The sequence below is a fragment of the Cuculus canorus genome, chromosome 21, assembly GCF_017976375.1.
Source record: "Cuculus canorus isolate bCucCan1 chromosome 21, bCucCan1.pri, whole genome shotgun sequence".
Lineage (NCBI taxonomy): Eukaryota > Metazoa > Chordata > Aves > Cuculiformes > Cuculidae > Cuculus > Cuculus canorus.
Window position 1 is genome coordinate 4,345,556 of NC_071421.1, and position 20,871 is coordinate 4,366,426.

The following is a 20,871-nucleotide window of genomic DNA, read 5'->3' on the forward strand; positions in this document are numbered from 1 at the left end:
GACCCTTCCAACCCAAACTACTCCATGATTCTAAGACGTGTGTTGGTTCTGATATGGAAAACGTAGGGGATAAAGTGTCAAGAAGCATGGTGGTCCTGGTGTCAAAATTTAGGGGGAATAGGGTAAAGATACGTGTTGTCTCTGGCATGGAAAATTTAGGGGGGAAAAGGGTAAAGAAGCACATTGTTCCTGGTGTGGAACCCGGTACCGTCTGCAACCCTGTCAAGGCTGCACTTGCTCTGGTGTCTAAAGTAGGGGGGAAAACGTAAAAAAGTGTGTTGGTCCTGGTGTCAAAATTTAGGAGGAGAAGGGGTCAAGGAGTGTGTTGTTCCCAGCACGTAAAATTTAGGGCAAAAAGCGTCAAGAAGTGTTTCGGCCACAGCATGGAAAATTTAGGGGGGAAAAGATAAAGAAACATGTTGGTCCCAGTGTGGAGAATTTAGGTGGAAAAAGGTAAAGAAACATTTTGGTCCCAGTGTGGAAAATTTAAGGGGGAAAAGGTAAAGAAACATTTTGGTCCCAGTGTGGAAAATTTAAGGGGGAAAAGGTAAAGAAATGTGTTGGTCCCAGTGTGAAAAATTTAGGGGGGAAATGGTCAAGAGATGTGTTGGTCCTGGCGTGGAAAATGTAGGGGGAAAAGGGTCAAGAAGCGCATTGGCACCAGCATGGAAAATTCAGGGGAAAAGGGATAAGGAAGTGTGTTGGCCTTAGTATGGAAAATTTAGGGGGGAAATGGTCAAGAAGCGCGATGTAAAATTTGGGGCAAAAAGGGTCAAGAAGTGTGTTGGCCGCAGCATGGAGAATTTAGAGCAAAAAAGGGTATGTGTTGGTCCTGGCGTGGAAAATTTAAGGGGGGGAAAAAGCAAAGCGGCACGTTGTTCCCAGCATGGCAGCCGGTGCCATCTGCCCGCTCGCTCTGGCGCCCATACGGGGGGTACCGGGTCACGCCTGGCGCCGTCCCCCCTCACGCGGCGCCGCTGCCCTCGGGCCGCTCTCCCGCCCCCGCGCTGAGTCAGGGCCGCACGACTCCGTCCTTTCACGCCGCGCCGTGACTCAGGGCCGCCTCCCCCGCGGCGGGGCGGGGACCGGGGGGAGCCCCGCACGCCTACAAAGCCGAGCAGGGCCCGGACGGACCTGGGGAAAGGCATGGAGGGAGCGGCGGGGCTGGGAGCCACCGTCTGTGCCGCCGCGGGGCTGCTGCTCTACCGCCTGGTGCGGAGGTACCGTGGGGAGGGGATCCCGGCATCCATCGGCTCTTTGTGTGTGGCTTTCCCCCCTTTCCCTTCTTTCTCCCCGCCATTTTCCCTCAGTTCCCTACCCGTCCTCCTCCTTTTCCTCCTTCCCCCTGCACCCTCCCCCTTCTCCCGTTCTTCTTTTCCGTTTTCCCCTGGGGTTCCCCCCCTTCCCTTAATTTGCCCCCTCTTTGCCCTTCGTTTCCCCCCCCCCCGTTTTCCTCTCCCCTTGGTTCCCCCGCTTTCCTTCTTTCCTCTTGTTCCCCCCCCCTTTCCTTCTTTCCTCTTGTTCCCCCCCCTTTCCTTCTTTCCTCTTGTTCCCCCCCTTTCCTTCTTTCATTTTGGTTCCCCTCTTCCCCTGATTTTTTTTCCTCTTCCCCTGATTTTTTTTCCTCTTCCCCTGATTTTTTTTCCTCTTCCCCTGATTTTTTTTCCTCTTCCCCTGATTTTTTTCCTCTTCCCCTGATTTTTTTTCCTCTTTCCCCTTGGCTTACCCCCCATTTGCTTTTACCCTTTGGTTCCCCCCCTTTTCCCTCTTTCCCCTCGGTTCGCCCCCCTTTTCCCTCTTGCTTCCCCCCCTTTTCCTTCTTTCCCTTTGGTTCCCCCTTTTCCCTTTTCCCCTGATTGTCTTCCTCGTCCCCCTTTTTTTTCCCCTCTTTTCCCTTCACTTCCCCCCCTTTTCTCTCTTTTCCCTTGTCTTCCCCCTCCCTTTTTATCCCCCTCTTTCCCTTCTGTTCCCCCCCTTCTTTCCCTTTAGTTCCCCTGCTTTTCCCTCCTTTGTTTCTGGTGTGTTTGAGACAGAGAAAATGAACGTTTTCCTTCTTATCTTGGTTGTTGGGAGGAGAAAGCATGGTTGCAGGGGAACAGTGGGAGCGTGCTGTAGGAATACCAGAACTGTCAGTGCAGTGCCAAAACTTGGGAAGATTACATGGAAGTCAGAGTTATTAATTAGGGACCAGAATTCTTTGGTCATTTGCTTCACTATTGCACCAAATGTTTCTGACCTGACAACAAATTTAAACAGACCGATTGAAGGTGAGGTTTGAAAAGCATCGCGTGGGAAGTTGGGATACTCATTTTATGAAATCTGTAAAGTTTCATTTGACAGGCTTTCATCTAGAATGGCTTGAAAGGAACGTGGGGATGTATGGAATCGGAGGCACTTTAGACATTAGCAGGTTGTTCATCCCTTGAGTGCTTCTGTTGGAGAAAAAGGCACTCCCAAGGGTGTTCAGGTTCACTTCAAGTTTATGCTTTGAAATAGAAGCGTGTTTCTACATCCACAATAAAGTACTTAAGGTCTGCTCTAACAATTTGCTGTTTATATAACTGTATAAATAGTAGTATATCAGCTCGTATATAAGATTTGGCATTTCTGTGGCATATTTAGGGCAGCTAAGAGATACTAGTGGCCTAAAGCAATCCCTAGTGAAGCGTGCAGCATTTCTTTGACCCCGTTGAGGCTAACACGTATTTTGAGGGAAGAGATTGGATTTGTTTTGTTGAAGTTCATTGAAAGGTTCCTGGAATGGAAAGCATTTCTTCTTGAGTCCTTGAAAACTGCTGGTGAGCTGTAAATATTTTCAGGAGGTGAACTGGATGATTCTTTGGGGCTACAGATTTGTGTTTTTCAACACTATTCTGATATCTAATTTCTTAATTTGCCTGAGTTAAATGAATTGAGGAGGACAGCTTTACAAGGGAGTAATCCAAACACAGACAGGGTACTGCCTTTGCTTTTGGTGTTAATGTTACAATACAGCCCTGCTTCACTCCACGCTCAGTGAGAGTGCTCTTACATACTTGTTAAGACACCTTTGTCACACATTATAGAAAGGAAAATAAAATATTTCAGAATAACTTTGTGGAAAGTAGCTCTGGAATAACTGTCGATATGAGGAGTTACACTACTGTAACTGCGCTAGCATCTAAGACTGTGCTTTCTGTATCAGAGAGAGAAAAGATTTGATGTCTAGATATGCACAGGAACTCCTTAAACCTTATGAGTTTGGGCCAGGTAGGAAAATTCTGATATGTTTTGTGGTCTTTCTTTGAGATCCCAGCTTGGTTGCTTGCTTGTTACATACTGTTGGAGGTCTGGTTGCTGAGTTCAGACGAGCAGCTGTAGCCACATTTCATTCATTTTCTCTCCCTCCTGATTGTAGCTACTGACACATTGTCAGTGCCGACGTAGAATATTCTGTGAGGATCTCTCTAGGGACTCTTCAGGTCAGTAATGGCAGAGGCTGCTCTCTGAGGTAAAGTCAAGACAAGCCATCGCTCGCTCTAAAAGAGGCTGGTAGGAACTCAGGAAGTGCTCTACGGCGGGTTTGTTGAGTTGAGAAGCCTTTCACAGGTACTGAGTAGCAAAAAGAGGCACCTTTTCTGGAGGGTCCTCGTGGCCAGTGCTCTCCAGATTACTAGAAGTTGATAAAGCTGCAGTTTCGCTAAAGACAGCCTTTCTGGGGACAGCAGAGGTGGTTATGACTGCGAGTCTGTCTCCATGGCCTTTTTCCTTGTTAAGAGGACACCAAGCCTGGCTTTTGGGAGAGGATAGGCTGCGTTATAACCTATGACACTGTGTGAGAAATTCACCTCTGTGGCTGAGTCTTCAACCCTGTCTACAGCTGCTCGTTCAGAGCAAATGTGTTTATTATATAGGTCGCCTGCTGGAATCTAAACAGCTGTGATGTGTTTTTCTCACTGGTGAAGGAGGTTTAGCATTGGGTCTGGGCTAGCAGACCCATTTATTGACAGGTAATGGATGCAGGCTGTGAGCTGCCATATGGGATCTTTCCTGAACGCAGTGCTGGATTCAGTGAGCCCCTGTGAACTCAAACACGCTGACCGGATTGTGCCATGGGTTTACTCTATACTTTGGAGCTTTGGCAGCTCGGTTATGTCAGATCGGTTTTGATAAGAACATCTGATCTGTGCAAAACAATTCCTAGTGTGTTTCTTCCTTCATATTTGTTCACATAGCTGTTGGTATAATTGCTTTGTAATGCAGTTGTGCCAGAATGAAGAATGTTGCTTTAAATGCTTGTAATGGAGAGTTGTTTTTTGTTTTAATCCTTAGCAGAGGATGAGGGTAACCCAGCGAAGAACTGCGCATCCACCTATAGCCTCTTTTAAGAACATGGAAAACCAAGCACCTTCATCTTCTGACCTAGCAGTACAGGAGAAGGGGAAGAGATGTAAATAAAATATTTAGAAATCCAGTTGACTGATTTGACTGGCACTTATCAGGGACACTTATACTTAAAGTGTGGACTTCACTATGAACTGAAATTTATGTATTAATAGAAAGAGTGTTGGGGGTTGAAAGGACCGTAAGTTCCTTCTTAGACAGAAACAGTTGCTAAGCCGTGTTTGTCAGTCTGATTTTTGCAAGCACTGCATACAGGACAGAAGGCTTGTTAGCAAAATCAAGGAGTCTGATAGCCTCTCACAAAGGAATGTTTTGTCTCGTTGTCTGAGCAGTATCAGATATCTGGGTCCTGAGCTCAGAATTGAGTTGACTCTGACTATGTCCCCCCAGTGTTGTCTCAAGCAAAGGCCTCCTCCCTGCAAAACAGTTTGTCCAAATCTGGGAGTTTTTTCTGTCTTGTTTGAGTGTGCAGGCTACACACTGAGTTAGCACAGCAAGTCACTGGAATATCTCTATACTGTAAATAATTCTATCACTTTTTGCTGCTCAGGTTTTATTTTGCAGGGTGCTTCTTTGTCCAGTGAAGCTAATTCACGCTAATGCAGTGTTAGATTATAAACTCCTGAGGAATGTTTTGCCTGATCTTTTGCAAGGGAATAAGGGCATGGTAAATGCTTTGTTTTGCATTGTGTGTCTCCTCCTAAGAGTGTCTGACTTCGGAAGCTGTGTGTGCTTTAGCTTATGATGTTCAGCTGCTGTCTGAATTCAGTCAAGATACATAAAGTTCCAAAGTCATTAAATCTGTATTTGATAGTCTTTGCAAATGCTGCATTTGTTTTTGCTTTTGAAGTCCTGCATAATTAGATAGTTAGCACCTTACCTTTTTTATGTCTTCTTGGTTTTGCATCCAGCAGGTTGGGCACTTGTGTGAGATTTTGCACGTATTTCTATGGCAACAGATTATAGGATCACAACAGGAAGGATTATCGTTTCTTATCCTAAATAGTCCAGGACTTAGCATTTTCTTTTGCATGCCTTGTGGGGATGAAGGGCTGCTATTTAACGATTGGTAGCATTTCCTCAGCCCGAGGAGTGAGAGATGGAATCCTGTTTGAAGAAAGGTGGAAGAGTCTCAAGTGTATGAAGGATTTGATCTCTTATATTAGCAGGTTTTCAGATAGGGTTGGGCATTGGTTCTTTTTTGCTTTATAGCATGCTTGCTTTACTGTTTTCTTTGGCCTGTGTTTTGCATTTCTGTGTTATCCTTGAAATTAGTGCTTCTACCTACTTCTTTGTGATATAGAATTTGGAGATTTGTGGTACATCAAGACTGAATTGTGGCGTGTTTTTATTTCCATGAGTGCCAGAGGATGCAGCAGTAACCTGCATCAGAGGATGGAGCTCACATTGTGCCTGCTATCCAAGTTAAGCTGCTGCTTACAGTGCAGTGGGATTTGTATTCCGGTTGTCAACGCGCTGAAGCCTGTACATTATGGTTTTTATAGCTTTTACACCTGTGATAGAAACATTACCAGGTGTTGCTGTCCATCCTTCACGTGGCTGTTCTGGTGTGTGGTTTGCTTGGCTGTTGGGCATCTCATGGATAGTTTGGACTAGCAACTTAGATTTCTGTCTGCTTTAAACTCTATTTTTTGCCTGTCAGTTTTGGTGGTGATATTTTTAACTCGGATCGCTTAATGTTTGAGCCTCCTTGGCAGTGAAGAGAGTCAAGCGATGAACACTCATTTTAAGAGGGCTGTGGGCGTATGCATCTATTTTGAGATGAGAATCTGTCATCCTAGTAGCTCCAGCCATTTTCTTTCAGCATCTGGCAGGGAATCCTCTGTGCACTCTGGCTTTTTAGGCTTCTTTCTGGTGCTTCATTTCAAGCTTATCCTTGTCATTAGTACTTAAACAGAGCATCACTTGAGGGTTTGATATTTTATCAACCAAGTTTTAAAACATGGTCTGTGGAAATAGGAGTGGGGAAGAATCTTAATGGTAGTCATCCAGCTACAATGGTGATAGCTGAGAGAGAAGCCGGCTTAACTAAGGGGAAAACCACCTGCCCTTTTGGTTGCAGGATGCCAGATGACATTGCTGCTGCATTGGGAAAGTGTTTTGCTACAGAATATTGTAGCAGCAGAGAAGATTTCCTAACACAGGGAGAAGTTGCTCTCAACTGGTGAGCACTTTGGCAGCTGTTACTTGCATTCCAGACCTTGGGTGAGCCTTCCTGCTCGCCGACTTTCACTGCTGCTTTAGAAGCTGTCCCGCTTGGTGGAGCGGGGCTTGTTTAACCCAGAGAAGAGGCAGCTCCATGGAGACCTTGGAGCAGCTTCCAGCACTGAAAGGTGCTACAGGAAGCTGTGGAGGGGCTCTTGATCAGGGAGTGAAGGGATAGGATGAGGGGGAAAGGTTTTAAGCTGAAAGAGGGGAGATTTAGATGAGATCTTAGGAAAACATTTCTTCTTATGAGGGTGGCGAGGCAGCAGCACAGGTTGGACAGAGGAGCGGTGGCTGCCCCATCCCTGGAGGCGTTCAAGGCCACATTGGATGGGTGTTTGAGCGCCCTGATCCAGTGGGAGATGTCCCTGCCCATGGCAGGGGGTTGAAACTGGATGGGCTTTGAGGTCTCTTCCAACTTGAACATGATCCTGTTGATTCTATGATCCTATTTATTCCATGATCGTATGAGTTAGGCAGCACACAGGGCTGGTGGCAGCTGGGTCCGTTGGCTGCTGTGGCGAGTCCCTGCCTGGGCCTTGCCTGCAGAGCTGCCCTCTCTTGGAGCTATGGCTGGGACTGGTCTGATAACCTGAACAGCTGGACTGTGGTGCCTTGACCTGCCAGGAAACTTCCTCTTGAGTAGTGCACCATTTAAAGACAAATGCAGACCTTCTTTAGCTGGCAAGGTTGTGGGCCAGGTCACTGCCATTCTTTGCTCGAACATCCATCACAGCCTGTTGCAGTGGGGCCACCGCACAACTTTCTCTTGTAGTGAAGGTTAATGGGATGGTTTTAAAAAACATGAGGCTTGTGCATCCAGGTCATTATGGTCTGTCTCTTTGTTTCCAGTGCTTGGAAACTGAGGAAGACATATCAGTTCCTCGGTTCCTTGTGTATCTACAGCTGTGAAGAAACAGCCATTTACTGTGCCTGAACCTTGGGATAATTTGATGTTCCCTTATCACTGAAAAATTTTCTAGCAGGCAGGGCAGATAAAACTGTAACCATGCACCCATTTCCTAGGTTTCTGAGTATCGTGGTAAGAAGTTTTTGTAGATCATAACTTCCATTTCCCAGAGTCCTGCATATTAAGCAGTGGCTCTACTGCACCCTTCTCATGTATTAATGTTGCTGATTATGGGGAGGACTTACACCCCAAAATATACCTCTGAAAAACAGTGGTGTGGGTTATTCACAAGATTGCTATTAAAGTTCTGGCATGTCCTAGCACAAAGGGATAGAAGCATCAGGCAGAAATGTATTCCTACTTTAATAGTCCATCTTTTCATTGCTAAAATGCCTACTCCGAGTCAGACTGTTAAACATATTTAATGGGAAGATGGGTTGTTATTCCAGCCTCTCTTGCATTTCTCTGTCTGAAAGCCATTGCCCCCCTCTACGTCAGCTGAATTTGTTGTTGATGCCTGGCCTGTTTCTTTCCTGACAGGACGAAGCCAACACACGTGACAGTGAACTGCTGGTTCTGCAACCAGGACACAGTAGTGCCGTATGGGAATCGCAACTGCTGGGATTGCCCCAACTGTGAGCAGTACAATGGATTCCAAGAGGTACTGTGACAGATTCTTCCAGGGGTGGCTGAGAAGGCGCATGCCCTGTGGAACAGTGGGAACAGTGCTTGCTGGAAAACCCTGCTTCTCATTTAAGATGATATAGGGCCAGTGCAGGTGACTATCCAGTGCTTTGTGCTGAGCATTGTGAACTCCACAGCTGATTGCTTGATCAATTTTAAGAAAGAATCCACATATAGTATGATCTGCTGACATAGAATGGCAAAAAAAAAAATCCCATGCTTTAAAGGCAAAAAGGGCTTTGACTTTTTCATCAATATCTGTTAAGACTCTTCTTTTAATATATGGAGTGATTCTTCCCTGGTTTTAATAATTTGAAAGAGCTGAATACTTAATTTAGGGTATTTAAATAACAAAGCCTGTCTTAAGCCAGAATCCCATCACCAACTGCTTGTGGTAGATGTACAGAACAGTGGATGTGGGAGAACATTTGAAGCATTTTGTCTTTTTTCTTTTTTTTTTGTTTGTTTTGTTTATTTCTTTTATTCCATATGTGAATGCATGGAGTGCAGAGTTTCTGGCAAAGCTTAGGGAATCTTGTTATCAAACAGAGGGTAGCTTTGACTTTATGATCTCATGTTTTTCTTCCCCTCTCACCTCCCTTTTTGTTTGTCAGAATGGAGACTACAACAAGCCCATCCCTGCTCAGTACATGGAACACCTCAACCATGTCGTGTCAGGTGCCACAACTTTCTGTGATCCTACCAAACCTCAACAGTGGGTGAGCAGCCAAATTCTGCTTTGCAAGAAATGCAACAACCATCAAACCACGAAGATCAAACAGCTGGCTTCATTCTCACCAAGGGAGGAGGTTAGTGTTCAGTTAGGGGCTGGCATCACAGAAGAACGTTTGTCCAAGGCACTCCTGTGCATGTATCTGCAATTCCTGCTCTGATTAATTTGCTCTCTAGTAATATATTTTGTCTGACTTCACAGATGCTGCCATGCTGCAGCCTAGGAAGTAAGAGAGAGGAATTTCTCAGCGTGTTATGAAATGGTGCTCCTGTAGTCCTTGCAAGTGCAATGTGGCACTCCAGTGCAGAGAAGGCTACTGATTAATGTTACAAATTCTCCTAATCCTGTTTAAAAGCCAGAATGTGATTACCTGCTCTAGTTTGACACTGAAAGTTGAAGCTTGAGCCCAAGACCAAACACTCACATTGCTAAGATCAGCTTACAACTCCAGTAGTTACCATTGGCCCAGCCAAGCTTGCAGGATCTGGCAGGCACAGCAGCTCAGTAGTCACTTTGAAGCCTTAATAGATTTTGTTTTTCCTGAGGTCTTGGCTGTGCTTCTCTGCTTTTACTAGTGGAGTGGGAAAGGAATCCTGTGCAGCCACATCTCCCTGGTTAGGCATTTGTGCCTAGGAGGGCAAAGAGATTTATGGTTACAGCAGCAGGATTTCCTGCTGAGCAACTTCTTGGCCTTGCCATTACTTAATATGCTTGGAGGATAGGATGTGGGGTTTATCCACAGTTTTATGGCTCCCCAGAGTTTCACTTAAGAGAATTTAGTGCTGCACTCCTTAGCTTTCAGCCATGGTCAAGTCTTGGTGTTTTAAGTCTGCGCTACAGTGGGATGAGTTCATCTTCTGGGTTGCCTAATCCATCTGCTTTGTGTAATTGTAATGAGTTTAATCAGGTTGACTCCTAGGGAACAGATTAATTGACGGATTCCCTTTTCTCAGTGTTAATTTCAAGACCCTGCCTCTTGCCAGACCTATCCACTTGCTCAAGTAACGCCAGTCTTTGGCTCCTTTTTAGGCATTCAGTGAACTGCAGGGTCTGTGCCAGATAAGAAACATGGGACCATGTTAACCAACACAGTTAGATATGAGTGTCAGTGACTGTAGTGGTCTTTCCCAGCGTTGAGGGCCTGTCCTCTAAGCCTCTACTGTGTGATTCCTTGTTGATTCCAGTAGATGGTGCTTAGGAAACTGCTGCAGCAAGCGGCTGTGTTGCAGCTTTCTACCTCCCTTTCCTAAGGAAGCTGCATGCTTTCAACTGTATGCTTTTAGTACAAGGATCTTCATAAAGGCCAGGGGCGGAGATGGAAGAGCTCTAGAAGCCTCTGTGATAAGTGATGTGTCCACTGTAGCGATGCTGAAAAACACACCTTTGGACTGACTTACTGTCTGGTTTTGCAAGTGTTATTAATGATCTGTGGAGCTTATCTCACCTGGGCCTTCAAAAAGCAAAAGCCTCAGAGTCTGAGGCTGAGTTTTGGAAGGAGCTTATCTCTTTCTCCAGCACAGTGTTGCAAAGGGTTAACAGGCCCCCTCATGTGAGGAGGGAAAGAGCAATTCTAGGTATTTGTCTCGTTCTCTGTGTTGACTTCGTAAGGTCTCAATAAAGACAGCAACATGGGGCCACAGAAATTCACCATCCTGATCTTGGGCCACAGCAGTGTTCTCCAAGGGCTGTTTTATTGCTTCTGATATATGGAGGGTGGGTCAGCTGTATGTGAAGTTTCCGACCTGGTTCCAGGGAGCTGTTGTCCGGAGACTGGAGGCATGCCTTGCTTGTGTGTCAGTAGCAAGCATGATAACTGTTGAGGAACCTACATTTCTCACCTAGTTTTTCTCTCCTCCTCTCTGACCAGGGCAAATATGATGAGGAGATTGAGGTGTATAAGCACCATCTGGAGCAGACCTACAAGCTGTGCCGTCCATGTCAGGCTGCTGTGGAATATTACATAAAACATCAGAATCGGCAGCTCCGGGCACAGCTGCTCAGCCACCATTTCAAGCGCCGTGAGACAGACAAGAACTATGCTCAGGTACGTGAGGGGACAGCTGAGGGGACTCGGGGGCAGGCGCAAAGAGCTGGCTACCTCTGCATCTGGGTTTGCTGCTGGGAAAGGAAGGCAGTGGCCTTGAGGCTCTCGAACTCTGGGAACTTGGGTGCATGGCAGAAGTTTAGACAAGCACAGGGTAGTTGCTACAGATGCTTCTGATGCTAGTCTGAGGTTTTGTCTTCCTAGTGTCATTCAGTTCAGTTTGCCAGAAGGTGAGTCTAATGGAATAACAAGAATAGTGGACTGATGGAAGAGATAGGGAAGCCAATTTATGAGAACAGTGCAGGAAATGCAGAGTCGGGGGGGAAGCAGTAAGAACGTTGGGAAGTGATTTATGATCGCTTCCTTGCATCACTGTGTGCCTGGCTTTGGCTTCTGCTCGTAGCTCTGCTGTAGCTCTTCTCTAGTCTACAACATCCCATGTCTTGTCAGCCCAGAGACTTAAAGGACTTGAGCAGATCTGTGAAGTAAACCATACAGTCTGGAAATGCTTCATAAAGCAGCATTTTGAAATCTTACTACAGCTGATTCAGCTTCTGACAAGGTGTTTCTCCCTTCCTCTGCAGAGTTTATACTCGTCCTCTTCGGCTTCAATAACCACACCAGCTCAGGTGATATTTCTGCGGTTCTTGGCCTTTCTCAGCTGTGCATTCCTGGTTCTGATGGCCTTGTACGGATCAGGAAACCCCTTCTCACTTAGCGCAGCAGTCCCTGCTCCCGTCTCTTCTGGTCCAGTGTGCATTCAGAACAGGACTGGCACAACCTTGTGTGCAGGCTTGGAAAATGACACTTCCATGACAGTGGCAGGCTGGCGGGAGCTGCTCCGCCTGCTCCCAGAACAGATGGTAGAGAACCTGAGCACCGCATGGGCATACGGGAAGAATCACCAGATGGCAGTCGCTGTCCTTGGGCTGTTCACCTGCCTGCTGGCCATGTTCTTAGCTGGGCGGATCAGGTGGGTGTGCTCTTTTCTTCTGTTTCACTTAAAGGAAAACTGCATAATGTTGGAGGTGGTTTGCCCTTCCTTGACTTTATGAGCCAGGAGATAAGCATTTGCCGCAATGGCAAATGTAGTACTAGGTGGCACAGTTCTCCTTGTTATACTTTGGGCTGCCAGCTGGCTGGCTGGAGACAGCAGAGCTTGCTTTGGATCTGTGCCTTGCTCATTCAGTTTAAGCTTGAATTCCTGTGAATGAAAAGCTCCCTGTGCAGGCCTGTAGTCTGAGAATGGAACTGATTGATTCAGGTACTTGCACAACAGTGGGAAGGGCTGCAAATGTTATAACTGTAATAAGAGAGAGAACAAAAAACCAGCTTGATCTGTGTACCCTCCCCACCTTTTCCGCATTTTTCCCTCTCCTCCCTTAGGACCAAGGGGCTTTGTTGGCATTTAAATTCTTACCTTGTGTCTTGTTGGGTTTCTTTTTGGCATTGCAGGCTCCGGAGGATTGATGCGTTTGCTTCAGTCTTGTGGTTCGTAGTGATGAGTCTGCATTTAGCTGAGAGGTACCTGAAGACGGAAACACCGAACTGGCTAGACACAGCCAAATTTGGCACCACATCCTTGTGTTGTTTGGTGGGCTTCACCGCAGCAGTGGCCACGCGGAAATCAACAGGCCATCGGAGACACCGGCCCCGAAGGTCAGAGCCAGAGCAGTGACGCTGGGGGAAGGAGGAAAAAAAGCCTTGTGAACTCTTTGTGACTGGTGCTTCTCTCTCCTCTTTTTATTTTTCCTTCCTCTTTTTCTTTTTAATTTAGATAAACAATGAAGATCTTTTCTTCTTTTTATTTTTTTCCCTGTTTTTTCCCATCCTTGCTTCCCACTGTGCTAGCTGCTTGGAGCATTTCTGCTGCTGGTGCTAGCCAAGGAAGCTACTCCTGCTGCCTCCATTCTCCCTTTCTCCTGAATCCTACGTCAGCAGTGCCAATATCCAACTTGCCCAAAGCCAATTCTTACAGCAGCTGCTTCACAAACTGCTCCATAAATGCAGCCTCCTCCCCATTCTGCCTCTCCAGCCAAAGAGATTCTGGCTTCTCCTGTCCTTCCGATTCTTCTCGCTGCCTGTCCGTCCTTAGCTGGTCACAGAGGAATCTGCCTTGAATCCTCCATGGGGCCCAGGCCACCTTCGGTTTTCTAATGGTGCTGGTCATTTTAATTTTCGAACTGATGGGAACTTGCTTCTGGATTCCGAGTCCTCGTATCATGTGGTGTAGTAACACTGCATGGTGTACAGGCATGCGAGGAGGGTTCCGCTCGTAGTCCATAACCTAGTTCTTCTGGCCTTCCACTGTGTAGCATCCCTTAAATGCATGCTCTCTCACTCTGCCATTCTCCTATGACTCCGGTTTAAATGGAGAGGCATCCTTAAGTGCTTTTGACTGGAACTTCAATAATTTATTTAAAAGGTGCTTTAAAAGGTTATCTAGCTCAGGGTGCTTTTATTGAATATCTGAAAATATTGAGGTGTTTTAGGCTAAATTTTCAAATCTACCAGTGGTGTTGCTTTCAGTGCTGGTTTCCTTTGGGTTTTTTACCCGCTTGCTACCACTGCCCCCTGAGGAGCATCTGTGTAAGACCTCAACTGAATAAAAGCACAACTCTTCCTCCACTCCTGTAGCCTTAGAAAGAGAAGAAATGCAGGACTGACAACAACACACTGTGATACAGCTTTCATTCTACATCACTACTTATTCAGTCAGCATTCTCCTTACTGTTGAGAACAAAGATTAGGAGGATGTGCTATAGGAAGAGATGAGAGCCTCTGCTGTGGGACCCCGTGGCAATAGAGATGATTTGTTCTTGTTACCTGGAGGAGTTCTTTTTTGAAGTCTGGCATTGGTGCTAATGCTGCTGTAGAAGGAAGGGTCTGGAAATCATGACCTTGAGTTGAGCACCTGACAGTCCTCTGCTGGAAGCTGGGAGAGCTGGATGCTAGCTGTGTGGGAGGAAGGAGCTTTCAGCTGCTTGGGTTTTTGTAGGATTAATTTGTTGAGGCCTCTTAGGATAAGTGGTATGGTTATCCTGCACTGTTTGTGCAAGGCACTCAGCTGAGTTTTTCGTTCAAATATGGATCTTTCAAGAGGAAATAGCGTTGTTACAGAAAATCTGCTATGTTCTTCCATTTAGCGCAATGGAACTTGCCATGCTAATAGTCTGATAGACGTTAATTGGCTGTCTAGATCTCATGTATGAACTCTAAAATAATCAGAATGAAGCTCTCACTATGAAGTATCTGCATCTTCTGCTGAAAGATTCATATATTACTTGATGCTGCAGATGCTGGTCAGATCACAGAAGCTTTTTAAAAGGAAACAAAAGATATTTTATGGCTCTTGATAGTTTCTATTCTTCAAACCAAATTCACTCTGAAAGCAGAAAGGGAGAGATCCACTTCCAGTAAGCTGAGTGTGTCGTGGGACGGTACGGCTCCTGGTGGAAGGGCTATGTTCCTGTGACTTAACAGCTGGCATGGGAAGGGAACGAACCAACCTGCTTCCTGTGTGTCTGTTTAGTTGATTGTCTTCTGCACTTACCTGTAGAAGCAAGATTGAAAGCTCCTGCTGGCTTCTAGCATGTAAACTTGCAACCACGCGGTGTGGCGGTGGGTAAGCAGTTTCCCTGGCTGCTCTGCTGGCAAGTATATCCAAGTGATTGGGAGAATCTCATGTTTGGAAGGATCTATTGACGCAGCTTTAGGAGGAGGGATGTCATAGTAAAGTCATGCCTAATGTCTAATGGCCAGATTTTCTTGCCCAATAGCAAAGAAACTCTTGAGTCACAGCCTCTAAAGATGTCAAAAGTCAAAGCTGTATTAAGTTTAATGTCCTATTCCACGTGGCCTCCTGTCTCTTCTGAGCAGCTCTTTTCCTACCTTGCTTTTACCAGCTCTCTTTTATCTTTCAATTTTAACATGCCCCATCTTTTTGAGCCCAATGAGGTCTGGCGCCTTTTATGACACTTCTGCTATTAAGTGTGATGATGTTTTCCTGTGCCTGATCTTTTTTTTTTTTAATTCTCTTGTCTTTTTTCCCTGTGCAGTGCTGTGATAGGATGGGGAGGATGCGCACTAGATACCAGAACAGGCAGTTGATAGAACTGAGGGAAGGCGTGGGGTTTACGCTGTGAAGCATGAATAATACTGTTAAGAAATATTTTAGCTCTGTTTGCACAGCAAGTGCAAATCTATACTGAAGGAGTTTAAGATCTTTTCATCTGGGAGATGTGTTAACTGAGTAAACATGCAAGAAATCCATTTATCTTCACCTTATGCAGATTAATACAAATGAAGTATGTTTGCAAGTTGCATTCATTTCATATGTCAGACCCTTGGCCAGTTTTATGGCCAAGCTGTACAGCTGAAGCCCTGGTCTCTATGGTGCTTTGTCCACAACAATTGAAGAACTTTTGGACTCATAATTGGTAAAAATTCAAAGGTGAAAACAAAATAGTAAAAGACATAGTGAAGTGGGGGTTGGTTTTAATGCCAAAGAAGCCTTTGTCTTTGCTCAGGTGTCAGCTTATTTTCCCACTTCTTGGTGCCTCAGCTTATCTGTGTTGCTGTTTCTAAAACCAAAAGAACCTCAGCCTCAAAACCAAACTTGCAGCAGTTGTATTTTTGATCTTCTAGAGATTCTGATGCTGCTGGTCTCCTCTCTTTCTGCTTTTCTCATGTGCTTTGTCTCCCGTGTTTTTGCTGATGGTAGAGTATGATTGATCTTTTGGAGGACAGGAAAGAAAGGAGGAGAAAAGTGGGTTGTTTTCTTTTTTTTCTAGAGATGCTCCGATTTATAAACCAGTAGCATTTGATCTGTACCAATTGTATTGCCTTAGACAACTAGGCCTGAAGAAGATCACTTATAAGTTAGCAGTATTTTACTGTTGATTGTTTCTGGGGGGGGGAAAAAAAAAGTAGTTAAACCAACCCTGCCTTTACTTGATGCTGTTCCTGTAATAATGAATTTTGATGCCAAGTGGACTATTGTGAACATTATGCCATGCTGTAGGTTCTGTAAGAAAGGTGCTTTGCCAACTTTGCATTTTATACGTGAGGTTCGTTTAGGAAACAGCTCAGCATTTAGATATGCACCTGACTCTGCCTGGCCGCTTCCCCCACAGCGAGTCCAGGAGAAAGAAACGTGTACTTCCAGCTCGGATATTTTGGTGCAAGTCACATCCGAGCACAGAGCCACCACCCTGAGGAAGCTGAGGTGCTATTTTGTATGACACTTGGGTATACATCTCCTGCTGAAGGGGATAACAGCTAACGAAGGGCTGGTAGCTCACTACCACAGCTGACACAAATTACCCAGAACCACTTGATCAGTGCTTCCAGCTTCTTGTTTTCACTTAGCTGGACTCTAACTTTAAGCCGCAGAGGAAAATATGGTAACCTGTTGTCGCTAGATATTGCTTGAGGATTCTCCCTGTCATTCAGGCCAGAGCATGCAAACATCTTTATCTCAACAATATTAGAGGATTTTAGCCCAAAAGCCTCCAATTTCAGGTGCTGCTTTTTGCCCTGGCCACGTGCTGGTGTCTGGATCAGAGGATGGTACCACAGAATGGCGCTGAGGTGATGAGGGACCATCGGTGGGTTTGTGTGTCACTTGAAATCAGATCTGTTCTAGCCCAAAGCAGTGGGCTCTGGTCTGCTCTCACTGTGGCTGTGGCTCATCTGCCAACTCAAAAGCATCTTGTACCCTGCCCAGCAGAGCTGGGTGTATAAAGGGGCCGATGTGGGTTCATTAAGTGCCTTTCCCTGGACAAGACTTCTGACAACACTGTGTTGCTCTGCTTCAGTGGAGCTGTCACAGCTGCAACTTGGGACAGCGGGGCCTGTATGTCTGCCAGGCCAATGCTTTTGTCCTTTGATTGCCACCAGTGTGTGTGGCTGGGAAGAAAAGGATACTTGGGCTGCCCTCTGAAATGTTTGAACAACACTGCAGACTACAGGGGCGTTGAGGGAAAACCCAGAGTTAGCAACTAAGTAAGCATCTCTGCTGCTGCTACTTCTGGTCTTCCTGAAGCCCTCACTGGCATAGGTGCATGCAAACTGACGTTTTTGTGGCCCTTTAGAGTTCTGAATATGCTATATTTATATTCCACACTTTCCTTTCTATTAACTCCTCCTTCCCTACATCCGTGCTTTGCATGCCCTGGTGAACTGAGCTTGGGTCTGTCAAAGGGTGAGGACAAGACAGGAATATAAAAATGGTGTAATGGTGTTTTATTTTGACTTTATTAATATTTTTCAAGTACGCTGAAATTATGTGAAGCTAATAATCATGCTTAGAAACTAGAGAAAGTATGTATTGATGTACTGTGGACAAATTATTTATACTCTTATAGAAATTAATATTATTAATAGCCCGATGATTGCTCCAGACCAACTCCACTCATGAAAGCAGGGAGCTATGGTGTATGGCTTTGCTTCGGTTTTTAAAGAGATGCTTTTGACATTGTGTGCTGTCACGTATAACCTACCAGTTCGTTCCAGGTGTGCTGTCACCTGCAAAAATGCTTGGGGCCTCTCTGAGGCGCAGCAGATGCTCTCATATGAAAGGGGCAGTACTCCGTCCTGAAGAGTACCTCGAGTCATCCCCAGTAAAGCCTCGTTTGGGACCAAAGCTTTTGAGTGCCTGGACAGGGAAGAGGTCTGCTAAACACTGTTATGCCAACAAGTCTGGATTTTTGTAGACGTGGGATGTGTGTATACACCCACCCGCATACTTCTGGGCCACGAGCTAGGAGGGAAGGGAAAATTGATGCTTGACATTTGTCTGTGCTCTAGAAGGTATCTGTGCACGACCTCTTCAGCTACAATTCACCTCTCTTTTTTCATCCAAATCACGGTAACATGTAGGAGAAAAGAGTTCTTAGTCTATAAGCTAAGCCACATATCAAAATCTTAATGCATCTGACATCCTTTTTAGCATTATTCTCTCCTCTCCCTGTGCCTGCTTTTTATTCACTATATTGGTCTTTATTCCTGATTCTGTCACCTTGACTGGAGGCAGAGGTTATGGCACAGACTGATGTGATGCAGCACACTAGAAAAGTGACTGCATCTCAGCTCGCTGAAACTTGTTTATCTGGCAGCCAGCAGTAAGGCAATAGCGAGCTGCTGCCTGGAGAAAATGGTGTGGTTGCACATGGATAAATCATAGCTAAATTATGATGGCACTTTTAAGTCCAGAAGAAATATTTTGCCCCAGGACTGACACACGGTATCCTGGCTGTCTCCAGGCAGATGAATCTGGGGAATGTACAGCGAGCTGCCGGGCTGTGACTGCTTCTTACTTTCTTACTTCATATACTGAATTCTCTGATAGTAGGAGTGGGTCCCTCTGCAGCTCTGACCCATGCTCACCCATGTCTCTCTCCATGCCAGCAGCGATGCAGCATGTCTGGTTAAAATGTGAATTATAAAGGCAAACAGGTATGGTGTTGTCTTTGGATAAGAGGGAGGTATTGGGACAGAGGAGAGGAGGCTCTGCTGGCAGGAGGTGTTTCTTCAGGACAGCGTACGGTCCCAATCCATGTAATACTCTTATTTATTTTTAAAGTATCTGTGTAGCAGAATTGTGCCCAACTGTCTCGTAACGCTGTGATCATTGTAAACAGTAATTAAGATACCCAGGTTTTGATGTTCACAATACCAAGTTCTGAAATAAACGGCTTCCGGGCCCTGACTGTTTCCACAAACTGTCTGACTCCAGAGCCTTTTTTTTTTTTTTTTTTTTTTCCCCTTTTTTTGGTTACTCTTCTACTGTTACCAGACTCACTGTTACCATGTGCACAAATGGCTTGGCACAGTGCACTAGTCTGAGCGCAAAGGCACAGCTGCGTTGCTCCGTTCCAGGGCTGTGCTGTGGCTGCTCCTTGCTTTACTATCCTCTTGATCGCCTCACTTTTTTCCATCTGCTTCTGAAAGTTGTTTTTGTTCTGCTGACCATTCTCAGGCACCAAGCGCATTCCCATGACAGCACCCCTGCTTTTTAGCAGCATCCAGCCCTCTTGACCTCACAGTGGCAAATGCTAAAGAGAAGAGTGCATAGAAAAGGAACAGGATTTTGCGTGTTGCATGAATTTACTTTCTTCAGAGCAGATCAGTGTTTAAGCAATCCTTTGGTCAGCACTCCATCCCAAAGCTGTGCTTAAAATTCTTCAGCTCTTCTTTGTTAAGCAGCAAAAAAATGTATTTCTGGATGGTGCAAGACAAATTGATTCATCAGGTGCCCAGAGGATCTGACTGCACCAACTTTGGTGAGGTTGAGAAGTGGGGCTGTTGAGCAGCAGAGCCCGTGGAAGCCTGATCCAAGGAAGTTTACAGTCCCAGGAATGAGATTGTGGTTATGAGTGATAAGGTATTGTAGCATCTTCCAGCCCATTAAGTGAAAAGCTACCAAAAGCCAATAAACCAGATGAGCTGTTTTCCACGCAGCAGAAGCTGTGTGAAGTTGGTTCCTTGACCCCAAAGATACAAACGGTACAAAGTTAGGAAAAAAGAGTGGTGTTGTTCAAAGGCGATGCTCAGCTTTGGCCCTTCACAGACATGGCACAGTGAGGGGTAGGTATCGCTCTCTCTGATATCACATATCACAGTCCTGAGCTGCACTTTTAATTTCCTTTCCCATTCGTTTTCTCTTGCAAAGCTGAGATGGACATGTACATCCTCTATTTGCATCTGTACGTGTGGCGGGGGCCAATGTGTCTTATGTATGTGCACTAAAGGACTCTGCACGGTTGCGAAGCATGACACCATTCCCAGGTCCTCTGGAACCTGAAGAGGTTGGGCAGTTTCTGCTGTGAGACTGAGGAGTTCCTTGCCACTGTTAACGGCATGTCCTGCTTGCGAGCACCAGGAAGCTGGTTGGCCTAGATGTTGTTCAGCCTGGTTAAGCTGGTCGGGATTGTTGATGTCTGCCTCGTACTAGCAGATAAGTAGTTTTATAAGATATTTTAAATTGTAATCTTAATCTTAGAGTGCTTCCTCTGGACATGCTAGCGCTGCTTAATATTGTTGCATCACCTCTTTTAATTGCCAAGAGAGAATGGCACATGCATAAATCACTTCACAGCACAAGATTGAGATTCATATATTCTCGCACGCTCTGATTCACTGCTGGCTTTCCTCTGACAGAAGAAAAACCATGCTGCTGCTCTCATCTGTCTCTGTTTTCATCAGGAGTGAGATTAAACTTCCAAATGTTGCAGCTCGGTTGTATGCTGCAAAGTCTGATATCTCCATTTAAAAATATATACGCTTCATACTTTGTTAGTGTTTCACTGTCACTTATTTGGCAAGTGAATTGCCTGTTTCTAACTAAACAAAAATCTTACAGGAGATCCTTGAGGCTTTCTTCATATTCTATATTTTCTTTCATGTGTTTTATTGCATTGTTAAAATTAAGACAAAATTCCTTTACTTCCAACATTGCAGCCTTCTTAGACTGCTCAATTTTTATGCTATGAGGACACAAGTGAGTCTCCAAAGTGAGTCTAATTTCTGATGCAGTGTAATCAGCTAAACTGTACACAGAGATGCAATGTAGTCAGCTAAGATGTACACATACACTAAGACCGGTACGTGATTGCAAGGAGGAATAGAAAGAAGGTAAAAACAGGAGTAAGTTTTTAACAGATTATTCAGCTGAGATTGATATTTAAGTTTTAAACCATTGCAAAGGTAGGTGATGAAATGGGAGTGTCTGTAATTAAATTGCATAGTATATTTGCATATAGTAACTGAGTGTGGAATACTGTGGCAGTTCTGGCTGCAAAAACTGTTTAAAATACAATTCCCAATCACGCAGTTATTCTGTCAGTGGAATAGAAGTCAGCTTATGTCTTTAGTGCATAAAAGTCAAGC

At 45.3% G+C, this 20,871-nt stretch overlaps 1 protein-coding gene across 1 annotated transcript in view; it reads left to right on the forward strand.

Annotated features, from left to right (window-relative positions):
- Positions 1 to 1,060: 1,060 nt before the first annotated feature.
- Positions 1,061 to 20,871, forward strand: part of TMEM201 (transmembrane protein 201) — a 29,014-nt gene continuing 9,203 nt past the window's right edge. The window contains exons 1-6 of the mRNA XM_009562395.2: positions 1,061 to 1,220; positions 8,060 to 8,180; positions 8,818 to 9,012; positions 10,804 to 10,980; positions 11,565 to 11,953; positions 12,436 to 12,639. Of these exons, the coding sequence (XP_009560690.2) occupies positions 1,147 to 1,220; positions 8,060 to 8,180; positions 8,818 to 9,012; positions 10,804 to 10,980; positions 11,565 to 11,953; positions 12,436 to 12,639 (1,160 nt within the window). The 5' untranslated portion in view covers positions 1,061 to 1,146. The remainder of the gene's footprint in view (positions 1,221 to 8,059; positions 8,181 to 8,817; positions 9,013 to 10,803; positions 10,981 to 11,564; positions 11,954 to 12,435; positions 12,640 to 20,871) is intronic.